The sequence below is a fragment of the Onychomys torridus genome, chromosome 10, assembly GCF_903995425.1.
Source record: "Onychomys torridus chromosome 10, mOncTor1.1, whole genome shotgun sequence".
Taxonomy (NCBI): Eukaryota; Metazoa; Chordata; class Mammalia; order Rodentia; family Cricetidae; genus Onychomys; species Onychomys torridus.
The window spans coordinates 44,562,000-44,574,569 of NC_050452.1; the positions used below are offsets into that span (position 1 = coordinate 44,562,000).

At 45.8% G+C, this 12,570-nt stretch overlaps 1 protein-coding gene across 1 annotated transcript; it reads right to left on the minus strand.

Moving 5' to 3' along the window:
• Positions 1-10,600: 10,600 nt before the first annotated feature.
• LOC118591877 (smad nuclear interacting protein 1-like) lies at positions 10,601-11,699 on the minus strand. Its single transcript, XM_036200333.1, is given in 2 exon segments — positions 10,601-11,020; positions 11,022-11,699. Coding segments are annotated over 2 exon segments (1,098 nt in total).
• Between the last annotated feature and the right edge of the window lie 871 nt (positions 11,700-12,570).

A 12,570-nucleotide genomic window follows, 5' to 3' on the forward strand; every position in this document is an offset into this window, starting at 1 on the left:
TATTATCATTTCCAGAATTTTGCCAAGGACAGATGCAGTCATGAGTTTATTGGTTTTTTTTGTTTTGTTTTTTTGCCTGTGTGTGTGTGTGTGTGTGTGTGTGTTTCAGAAAATGAGGACATTTGTCCCTTTCTAGTCACTTGGTACCTCTCCTGTTCCTAACAGAGACACCACCATGTTTCAAGTGCTTTAAGCAAACCAGATAGGTAAAGTTTTGCCCAAGGTCTAGATGCTCTCTGTTCCTTACTGTCTGGACTTAATCTCCCTCCTTACCATGCAGGCCTTACACCTTCCGGTTAGAGGAAGATTATTTGTGATGGAAGATGGAAGCCAAGTCGGAGCTGATTAATTTTGCTTCTTCCTGTCATCTGTCTTCACCGCACCTTCTGTTCCTCGTCTGTCTTGCTCGGAGCATCAGTTTTCCTGACATTTGCATATCCTGCTAGAAAATGCTATTATTATAGCTAGTATTTCTGGATTAGCCTGCTCAAATGCATCACAGTCAGTTTACTAAAGACCTCCTTACTTTAAAAATATCCCAGCCACTCCAAAGTGCATTTACCATTGTTCTCTTGTGTAACAAATAATAACTATAACTCATGACATATTCTTTTCTGTAAAATATCCCCCTTGTAATATTTATTCTAAAATACAGAGACGGTAATAGACCTGCCTTATTATTAAAATGAAGTCCTTTAAAATGGCAGGAGCAAAAAGAGTCATCTCTCTCAAAGTGAAAAATAATTGTAACTCAGGGAAAAGGCAAGGTGCTCTGGTAATAGTGAAAATTTTGCTATACCAGTTTCCCCTCTTCCAAGTAATCCATTCTCTCTGGGGAGATGAGCTAGCCTTACATTTTACCACTTGATCTGAATTTCCATACACTGCATTGTTAGCAAGAAATCAAAGAGCTTCAGCTCTACGTTTAATTGCATCATTTATGCAGTTTTCAAATCTCAAGAGGCAATCCAGCCATCTCTTTCCACGAGCATCTTCAAATTCAGCCACTGCAGAGTTTATGCATGATATTTTTAGCGTCTGGTTTCTTCTCTGCCCTCCCTACGTTCTCTGAGTGTGGCGGTATTTTCAGATCAGTTTGGTAAACTGTTCCAGAACCGTTCCTGTCTATTAGCACTTGCTTGCTCTTGGGTTATAACTGAGTCAGTATCTGTCTTGAAGGCACTAAAGTTGCATTGCCAGATAGTTATGTCAGTAAACAAGACAGTAAGAAAACAAAAAACCAAGAACTCCAGTTCAGCGTGTGGTGCAGGAACTGCAGAAGAGTGAAGCCCCGTGAGGGTCTGTTCCCAGGGTCAGTTCAGGAAACTCCTGAGAATACAAGCCAACGTGTGGCTTATCTGATCTGTGAGTTTTGGAGACTAGATCTCATTGTGGCCCAGGCTGGCCCCAAACTCCCTATGTAGCCAGTGATGGCCTTGAACTTCTGATCCTTCTGCCTCCACTTCCCCAGTGGCCTTGCTGGTGAGGATATCTGAAAAGATGGATAAGTATAAAACAAGCAGAGAAGACAGAAAAGATGTTCCAGACATGCAAAAAGGTGTTGTTGTGTTCAGGAAACAATGGGGTAATTGAACACAGCTAGTGTGGTTTTAGAATGTAACGTGAATGGCCTCCAGCCTAGTTCCCAATAGCCTTTATTCCCTTCTGAAGCCTCAGGAGCGGTGTCTTCACTGTCCACACTTCTCTCATCCTTCTGGTCTTCCAAGCTCTGACTAGAATGGCCTCATTGGCACTGCTTGCCATACCTAGGTCTTCTCTAGCCTGAAACACCCCCCAATTCTTCCTGAAAATCCGGTCCAGAGCCCTGAGTACCTCCTGATCAAGTTTATCACAGTGTCGACCCCACTCCTGGTACCAGTTTTCTGGATTTGTTACTTTCCTCTTTATAGTCACAACATGCTTTACCAACTTAGGAAGGAAGGGCTTATTTAGGGTCACAGTCCACTGTGGTGGGGAAGGGATAGTTGTAATGATTTAACAGCAGGGGAGAGTACCTTAGGGGGTTGGAGCCAAGGGTTGCCACAAAGTCACACCATGCAACAGAGCTCAGGTGAGAGGTTTAGTGTGTGTGTGTGTGTGAGTGTGTGTGTGTGTGTGTGTGTGTGTGTGTGTGTGTGTGTGTGTGCAGAGATGGCCTCTGATTGAGAGTGGAAGGAAGAAAGAGAGTGGGAGAGAAGACACTTGCTTTTTTTGTTTGTTTGGTTTTTTGTTTTGTTTTGTTTTTCGAGACAGGGTTTCTCTGTGTAGCTTTGCGCCTTTCCTGGATCTCGCTCTGTAGAGCAGGCTGGCCTCGAACTCACAAAGATCCGCCTGCCTCTGCCACCCGGCGACACTTGCTTTTTAATGAGGGGATATAGCGCAGGCACATAGGCAAAGTGTGCGTCTGTGGCGGCAGTAGCCACACTATCATATCTTGGCTACAGTTGCTGCTGAAGCGTCTTGCTGTTGCAGGATCCTCGAGAGCAGGCCAGTGTAATGGCTGAATGCTAGCAATAGCTGCCGAGCAGCTCTTCCTGTGGATGCAGGAGTGAGCCAGCAGTCCGTACATCTACCATCAGGAAGCAGATGAATGCCCGTGCTCCGGGGGCTTCTTCCTCTGTTCCCATTTTCTTCAGTGCTGGACTGCGGAATGGTGTACCCCACTTTCAGAGTTGGTTATTCTTTTTCATTTAAACATCTCTGAAAAAAATCCTTACAGACACATCCAAGGGGTATCGCCTAGATTCCAAATCAAGTCACGTAAATTAGCCATCACAATGAAAATTAGCCATCACAAACTGCTGGCAGAAACTGATCACTGGACAGAGATCTTGTGACTTTTTACCTCTGAAATAGGGAGAAAGTTATGCTTATAAAAGTGGTGCAAGCCGGTTGGGGATTTAGCTTAGTGGTAGAGCGCTTGCCTAGCAAGATGAGGCCTTAGGTTCGATCCTCGACTCAAAAAAAAAAAAAAAATGGTGCAAGCCGGGCGGTGGTGATGGACGCCTTTAATCCCAGCGCTTGGGAGGCAGAGGCAGGAGGATCTCCGTGAGTTCGAGGCCAGCCTGGTCTACAGAGTGAGATCCAGGACAGGCACCAAAACAGCACAGAGAAACCCTGTCTGGAAAAACAAAACAAAAAGCAAACAAAAAAAGTGGTTCAAATACAAATTATTATTGTAAAACACAAGAAGGCGCTATTTCTCTATAGAGGCAAAAAATGAATCGAACCCAAATTTCTTATATCTGAAACTTCTCCTCTTCCATCCCAATTTCTATTCCAAGACATAACAAAAGTACATTATGACAGGTTTTTTTTTAAGCTGAGGATCGAACCCAGGGCCTTGTGCTTGCTAGGCAAGTGCTCTACCACTGAGTTAAATCCCCAACCCGACAAATTTTTTAAAGTGTACATTTCTACAGTGTTCTCAGTAGTAAAAAGAAAATGAGAAAGGATTGCTGAGATAATATTTAAAAAATGTAAATACAATAAAACAGGGCTAGAAACAGAAAAGCTGCGGGGCGTGACAAAGAGAAGGGGTAAAGGAATAAAGCCAAGAGAAGCGAACTGCTTTCATACGTGTGTATGGGAACTGTTCTCCTTGCCACAGCCTTGGGTCGCGTTATACTGAGAAACATTTAAATTACTCAGTGTTTCTCTAGCTCTGAAATGGCTTCTCTTCCAGTCTGCTTCTGTCAATTCTGCCTTAAAGGGAGAACACTGAAATGCATCAAGATCCATAGGAAGCTGGGCAAGGAAGAGGGGCTGGAATCACCATGGATATGCACAGCTGTTTTGATTGAATGGGTTGTAAGAAGGAAAGTAGCCAATGCCCCATGTCCCTTGCTTCAGAGATTGTGTCTGAATATGTACTTGCATGAGACTTAGGGACTGAAGGGTTGCTGAATGACAGTACACTAAACTGGCATGCATTATTTGATTAGATGCTTTTTTCATTTTATCTTTAGTTATTTGAATGTTTATCCAGGGTATTGTGTATTTCAGATGGCTTTGAACTCCCGTGATAGAGGATCTGGGACTGTAGGACTGTTCCAACACATCTAGTGCTTGCTATGTTTTTTTATTATCATATTTAGTGTGTGTGTGCACACACCAGTATCTCCTGGCACATGTGGAGGTCAGAGGTAGTTTGGGGAGTTAGTTGTCTCCCTCCATCATGGGGGTCCCAGGAATCTAACTCAGGTCCTCCAGCTTGTCAGAAAACACTTTTATCCACCGAATGTCGCAATGACCCAAGCGATGCATTTTTGTTTCTTTGTTTTTGTTTGATTTTTAAAATTGTGTAGCCGGTTGGTGGTGGCACACGCCTTTAATCCCAGCATTCGGAGGCAGAGCCAGGTGGATCTCTGTGAGTTCGAGGCCAGCCTGGTCTACAGAGTGAGTTCCAGGAAAGGCGCAAAGTTACACAGAGAAACCCTGTCTCGAAAACAAAAGCAAAAACAAAACAAACAAAAAGGATTAAAAAGACATGTGTACCTACATACTAATGCACACATAATAAGTAAATGTTTTTTTAAAAGTTGTAACGACTTGATAGTATTTGAATTTCACCAGCCCCCCCCCCTCTCCCCTCTCTCTATTCTCTCCCCACAATCCCACACACCTTTCTTTCTTGTCAAATCACTGAAACTAGGGGGAGCCAGAGAGCTAAGTGTTTAGGATAGGATTTTAGGTTCCAAGACACATCTTGAGTTTGAAGTCAGTTACTTCTTGTTAATCAACATGGGAAGGAAACAGGATTTGAAAGTCACTGACTTATCCAAAGCAAATACTGTGTGTTTTGTTCCTAGCTGTGTCTCAGAATATGGAAACAGTCATAGTTAAGGTCTCAGGAAATTATGTGAACTGTGTTGCAAAGACAAAACAAAATATCCCATCTAGACAATTGAGCATTCTACTGGAGATCAAAACACCTGGTCAGAACAGTTTCTCAATAACCACTGAGCCATCTCTCCAGTTCAGAACAGTTTCTCAATAACCCCTCTTCTGTCAAACTGAGTTTTCAGCTTCCAAAGTCCTACTTCCTTTTGAAGGACTTAAAAAAAAAAAAAGTGTACTTGTATATAATGGGAGAGAGGAAGCTCATGCCCGGGGCCACAGCCCAAGACTTCCTCCTGATCAAGTTCTCTTCTTGTCTGGGTGCAATGAATGACATCCAGAAAACACCCAGTAAGTGCTAACGAGTGAAGGGACTCGAGGACATTATCCTGGAGGTAATTGGTCATCCACCAACTCTCTCTCTAGCTCTCTCTTTCTATGTCCACATAGTAAGAACTCGGAATTCTCCTGCCTAAAGTCTTTGAGCTTCTGGGATTACAAAATGGTGCCACCATGCTACCTTGCTTTTTGTTTTGTTTTGTTTTCGTCTCTTTGGGCCCTTCTCCTCAACTCTTATCAGGAGAGAAGAGATCCACGGAACCCGGTTTGCAGCTGGCTCCCATCTGAATTCCTGGGGAATTTCCATTGCCAGTTAGCGATGCTGAAACCTGCTGGAGCGACTCGGAGTGCAGAAGAGAAGCCATGAGTAACTTACTAACTGAACGAGGTCCTCACGACGACTAAGAGCACATCGTTCAGTGTGGGTTTAGTGTCTGATGTCTTTTTAGAGGGGTCCTTGAGAAGTAGACTTGTACACTATCAGTGTGGCTGCACATCTGGTTAACGCTCAGAATGTTACTAGAGACCAGCTGTATTGTAGCCTTTGGGGAAAAATTCCTTTTTCCTTAATGGGGATTTTTGTTTGTTGTTTTGTTTGGGAGACTTTTTGAGACAGGGTTTTACTAATAGAGCCCAGGCTGGCCTGAAACTCGCTATGTAGACCAGGCTGGCCTTCAACTCACAAAGTTCTGCCTCCCTCAACCTCACAGGTGCTGGGATTATGTGCCACCATGCCTAGTTTAAGAACAATTTTTGAGCTAAGCAGTAGTGGTGGCACACGCCTTTAATCCCAGCACTCGGGCAGGCAGAAGCAGTTATACCGAGAAATCCGGTCCAGAAAAAGACCAGACGATCAAAGTTGCCATGTCTGTGTTTCTTTGGGAATCAGGAATCCTCATAGGACGCAGCTCCACAACCCAGTGCAGGATAGGACACCAGCATCTATTGGAAGAAGTCATGACCTCCCTACACAGTCATGTCTACACAGGCGAAACAGTGTCCATTTAGCTTCGACAGTCAATAATGAGGTCATGTAGCAAATTGTCACCCCCCACAAAACACTAAGTGCCAAATCAGCTTCTATGAGCTGACCTTTGGTGTATGCCGGAGGTTGTTTTGGTGAAACCCACCTCTCTGCTTCCATTTTCTGTGTGTGTTGAGATTTTCTCTATGTATCCCAGCTGACCGCAGATTCACAACCTTCCTGCTTCAACCTCACAAGGGTTAGCGTTACAGGTGTTTGTCATTACCACAGCTGTATTGCATCTTCTGCAAGGTGATGACAGCGGAGACACTGTAGAAATGGTGGAGTGACTTGACGGAAGAAGAAAGAATTCAAGGCCTAGGGCCTCCAATTAGAAAGTTTTGTTGTAAGCCAGGCATGGTGGCACACACCTTTAATCCCAGCACTCAGGAGGCAGAGGCAGGCAGATCTCTGTGAGTTCAAGGCCAGCCTTGTCTAGACAGGGAGTTCCAGGACAGCCAGGGCTACACAGAGAAACCTTGTCTCAAAAATAGAAAAAAAAAAAAAAAAACAAAATGTTTTGCTGTAGAACGTCTGTTGTAGGAGGGAAGTGATGTCACTGGTGGACAGTAATCTGGGATGAAAGTCAGGAACTAGGACAAGATGTTTATGGAGACAGAAAGAACAGAGAACCTTGACTGAAACATGAAGGCTCCTTAACTGACTTAACCCAGTGAGAAACTTGGTTCAATCAGTTCTTCATTTTTTATTTATTTTTATTTTTATTTATTTTGGGTTTTTGAGACAGGGATTCTCTGTGTAGCTTTGCACCTTTCCTGGAACTTGCTTTGGAGACTAGGCTGGCCTCAAACTCAAAGAGATCTGCCTGCCTCTGCCTCCTGAGTGCTGGGATAGCCCATTTTTTAATGGGATGGTTTAGTATTTTTTTTAATTTTTAAAATTTATTCATTACATACAGTGCTCTATCTGCATGTACACCGACACACCAGAAGAGGGCACCAGATCTCATTACAGGTGGTTGTGTGCCACCATGGGGTAGCTGGGAATTGAACTCAGGACCTCTGGAAGAACAAGCAGTGCTCTTAACCTCTGAGCCATCTCTCTAGCCCCGGATTGTTCAATATTTTGATGTCTAGTTTCTTTTTTGTTCTTGTTGGGGTTTTTATTTGTTTGTTTGTTTGTTTGGGTTTTTGTTTTGTTTTGTTTTTTGTTTTGGTTTTTCAAGACAGGATTTCTCCATGTAGCTTTGGTGCCTGTCCTGGATCTTGCTCTGTAGACCAGGCTGTCCTCAAACTCAAAGATCCGCCTGGCTCTGCCTTCCGAGTGCTGGGATTAAAGGCCTGGGCCACCACGGCCACCGTGTGTATGTATTATTTAAAAGAATTCTTTCACTCACTCCTTTGACCTTTTCCATGTGCTCATGACTGACTATGCTGGAGGGGTAGGGGGTCTTTTTTTCCCTCTAGATTTGACTTTCAATGCCTATTCTGGCTCTCATTTAGGCCCTCCCTGAACTATTCCTTGGGACCAAAAGGAATAGTGGTGCTCATTTCAATCAGTCACTTGCAAGGCAAGGGATTTGGACAGGATCCATTGACAATGAAGCAGACCCTCAGAACCAGAGTGTAACAAAGAGGAATTAACCACAAAGCCCAGCAGAGGAGTCTAGAATGCCGGTGGAAATGTGATTCCAGAGCGAAGACATACAGAGTTGGAGGTCATTTGCCTTGACGTGAATTTGAAGACCCGGGAAAACTTGAGATTATTTAGAGGGATGGTGTTTGTGAGAAGAACAAGAGAAGACAGAGGAACAGAGAAACAGTTCTGGGTGATGGGAGATAGCAAAGGAAGGAGAGATGGGGCCAAAGACACAGTGTTTATGGAGCCAGAGCAGGAGCAGCTACTTCTCCCTGAAGCCATGGCTTGAACGTTTCTGAAGTGTTCTTTCCAGTGCTGGGGAGATGGTCCAATCTATTAAGCGCTTGCCTTGCAAGCATGAGGAAGTGGTGTTCAATCCTGAGGACCCACATTTTCACAATGCCAAGGTAGCTCAACAAGCTGGCTCAGCAGATAAAAGTACTCGCCTATAAGCTTGAGGGTCCCACAACAGGGAAGGACTACTGCAGATGATTCTCTGATCTCTGCATGTGCACTGTGGCACACACACGTGCCTGCCTGCATTCATACATGCACACAACACACACACAACAAACACACACACACAGACACACACACACACACACACACACACACACACACACACACACATAATCAATCAACAACTAAATAATAATAAAAGCAAGTGTGTAGTGTGTGCTTGTAATCCCAGGGCTAAGGGTGTGGAGACAGGCAGATCCCAGGGGCTGACTGGGCAGCCAGCCAAGCCTACTTTGGGATCCCAGGGCAGAGACTCTGTCTCAATTTTTTTTTCCAGAGCTGGGGACCGAACCCAGGGCCTTGTGCTTGCTAGGCAAGCACTCTACCAATAAACTAAGTCCCCAAACTCTCAATTTTTTTTTTTAAAGTCGGTAGTGCCTAAGCAAGGATACTTACTCTACATCATCCTCTGGCCTCAAAAATGCATGTGCTCTGGAGCGCACCACTTCATACACGTTTGTTTTTGGTTTTTCATAGTTCTCCGACTCAGTGTAGTTCTCCCTAGGTAAATGCTGTCCCGATCATTTCATTTTCTCCATCACAATGTCCTTCAAAGTTTGCCTCTTTCTTCATTTTTAAAGATTTATTTATTTTACAGTATTGTGTTTTTGTGCGTATGAGCAGGCCCCAGCACATGTGTGACTAGAGAATAGCTTTGGGGAGACTGTTCTTGCCTTAGACTTGCCTGAGGCATGCTTTCTCTTGTTTCTGCTCCTCAGATGTGTAGTACCCATGCCAGCTAGCAGGCCCCCAGGAGCTCTTGAGTGGGTCTCCTGTCCCCACCTCCCAAGGCCCTAAAGGACTGCTAGGATTTCAAAGGCCTGCCACCACATCTGGCTTTTTATGTAAACCCCAGGGAGCCAGCTGAGCACTCTCTGCAGCATTTCCTTTGGTTTTGGGAGACAGTGTTCCCTTAGTACCCTTAGTACTCTTGCCTGGCCTAGAGCATGTAGATCAGACTGGCCCTGAACTCACAGAGACCCACCTGCTACCTCTGGAGGACTGGGAATAAAACCAGGCAACAGGCTTGGCCATGGTGAAACACGCCTTCCATCCCAGCTCTTGGGAGACAGAAGATGGGTTCAGTTGCCAGCACCCACAGAGTGACAGACTTTGTCTCTAATTCCAGCTCCAGAGCATCCAGCACCTTCTTCTGGCCTTCCAAGGCATGCACAAATTACAAAGCACTCATATACATAAAATTTTTTTGATAGTTACAAATTTTATTTCTTTTAGTCTCAAAAATACACGTAGATGCAAACCAGCTCTCTAAATGCAGGCAGGCTTTGCCTATCATCTGGTATTATTTCTGTTACAAAACACTGTCGTATGAAGATCTGAAACACACCATTTACAAGCACACATACTGTAAGTAATGACCTCCTTTCTGTTTACCCAGACCCCAGGTGGGAAGTTCAGAAGCTGGGCTGCCCCTTGCTTTCCACCCTTGAGAAGTAAATACCAACACATAGTCAAAGATGAAACCTAGAAATGTGGAAACTACCCAACTCCTCTACAAAGTCATTCAGTGTGATTCTCAAAGGGAGAAAAGAGAGGTAACATTTGAAAATGCAAAGCTGAAGAAAAAGACCAGATGATCAAAGCTGCCATGTCTGTGTTTCCTGGGGAATCAGGAATCCTCACAGGATGCAGCTCCACAACCCAGTGCTTGATAGGACACCAGCATCTATTGGAAGAAGTCATGACCTCCCTACACAGTCATGTCTACACAGGTGTCACAGTGTCCATTTAGCTTCGACAGTCAATAATGAGGTCATGTAGCAAATTGTCACCCCCCAAAAAACACTAAGTGCCAAATCAGCTTCTATGAGCTGACCTTTGGTGTATGCCGGAGGTTGTTTTGGTGACACCCAAAGCTTACTAAGAGTCTCTGTTCTAGAGTTTGTCCCCCAAGCAAAACTCCTTGTCCACAAAGCTCAGTCAACTGTATAGGTCCCAAGAACTGTACAAAGAGAACAAGCCACAGTACACATTCCAAGGGCTTAAGTTTCCTTGTGCAGCAGTTCCGAAGGCGCCCGCCACAGCCACACACTTTGTCCAAAACTCAACGTGCGGTTGTTGGTGAGATTGTTCTGTAAACAAACGCACACAATCAGGCGGCTGCTGTACCGAGTTCAACAAAACACGAAGTCAGAGTTCTCCTAGGGCCACACAGCTGGGCAGCAACACAGGAAAGACTTAAGGCAAAAGGACACGCTGGAGAGTCAACCCAAGGCCTCCACTCACAATGGTTTCTAACTGCGGGATGCTTCTCAGTTGCTAGCTGTCAGACACCATTTCCTCCTCTTCCTCTTCCTTTCTGTCTGCTTCAGAGGTGTCTGAAGACTCATGGAGCAAGACATATTCTCTGCTGCTGAACCCAAATTTAAGGACATCCTTTTCCTTCAGTTCGTAGTATCTCTGTGGCTCAATACGCGCGTGGTTCAAGAAGGTTCCATTGCTTGAGCCCAGGTCAATGATGTAGGGCTTCACCGTCCGTCCAGCTGTGCCGTCGGCACGCCTGTGCTCCACAAGCCGGTACTGGAAGACTGCATGCTGCTTTGAGCAAGAGGGATGGTCGATGGGAATGTCGGCGATGAGGCGATCCCGACCCAGAAGGTAAGCACTCTGCCTGTGGATGTACATGACCGGAAGCATGTCCTCATTTTTAAAGGGGTACAGACGCCACCGTTTTTTTGGGGATCCGGGCCTCTGGGGGTTCGTTGTACTTAATGACCACACCCCGGAAGGTATTGGTGTCCTCAAGAAGTGCCCCAGAAAGTTCAAGGCTTGGTTTTTCTTTAATAGACACCTCTTTACTTCTGTTACCAGCAGGGCGAGGGATCACCTCCTGAGCCTCACCACCAGCACCTTCCTTCTGCTGGCGATGCTCCTGGCAGAGGCGCCTGGCATCCTGAAAGTTCCTCTCTTCTTCCTGGGCCTGCAGATCCTGGCTGTCTCCATCCCGACCCTGCCCACTGACAGTCCTCTCATCCCAGCTCCTCCTTTGGTGGGAACGACTGGAGTGCTGGTCTCGCTCTCTCTTCCCAGTTCTGCCCTGGCACGGTTCTGATGGCTTCCGGGGCTGGTGTTGCTCTCGACCTCTCCGTGCATGGTCCTCACGTTCCTGCTTCACTCTGACCGAGGAGTAGTGGGAACTCCGGCTTCTCTTGGTCCGTGGAGACTCGCTTCTTCTCCCTGAGGACTTGTGTTTCCTTTTGCCTGGGGACCGGCTCCAGCTAGCAGAGGCTGGGGCGTCGACAGGTTCAGGGCTCAGAGGCTCCTGCTTCACCTCCAGGGTCGCCAGCGCGTCCTCTGTAGGGTGTAGCCTCCACCAGCTTCGCTCCTGCTTGGCCATCATCCTGAGAGCCGCTTGCATGTCCCGTGAGCTAAGGAGCCCTTTTTTGTTGTTTTCTAGACAGGGTTTCTCTGTGTAACAACAGCTCTGGCTGTCCTGGATCTGCGAACTTGACTTGTAGACCAGGCTGGCCTAAAACTCAGAGATTCCCCCTGCCTCTGCTTCCAGAGTGCTTGGGCTAAAAGGGCCTGCAGCACCCCTGCCTGGCTACTTTCAGAAATTCTTTCCCCTTCACTGCTGCTGAGGCTAGCTTCCTAATACCTGTCTTCAACACTGATTAGTTTAGAGGTCAAGCTCTTACGTGGTATTTTGTTGGTGTTCTGAAAAGTAAAGCTTGCCTGGAGATCAGAGGGGGCAGTTAACCATTAGAAGCCAGGGTGGCTCAGGCCTTTAAGAAACACAGAACCAAATACAGAGTTCAAAACCCAAGAGATCAGAGCACCAGCGAATAGCCTTTAGCTTACCACTCGTTGGCGTTGCTTCTCCAGAGAGAGAGCCTTCTTCCTGTGTCCTGTCATTTTATAGTCTTCTGTTCTGCCTTCTCATTGGCTCTAAACCCAACCACGTGACTTCCTCATCACTGCCTGTCTATAAGGACCTTGAGTTCTCTAGGGTGGATACTGGGATTAAAGGATTAAAGGTGTGTCCCCATGCTTGCCTGTGTCCTTGAAAACACGGAGACTCCGTCTGACTTATGGTGGGATTAAGGGCGTGTTCTACCTCTGCCCTGCTTCTGTTAAGTGACTATGACCTCTAATCTCCAGGCAACTAACATCCTTCCCTCCTTCCTTCCTTCCTTCCTTCCTTCCTTCCTTCCTTCCTTCCTTCCTTCCTTCCCTTTTCTTTCTTTACTTATTTTTTGGTTTTTTCCAGACAAGGTTTCTCTGTATCT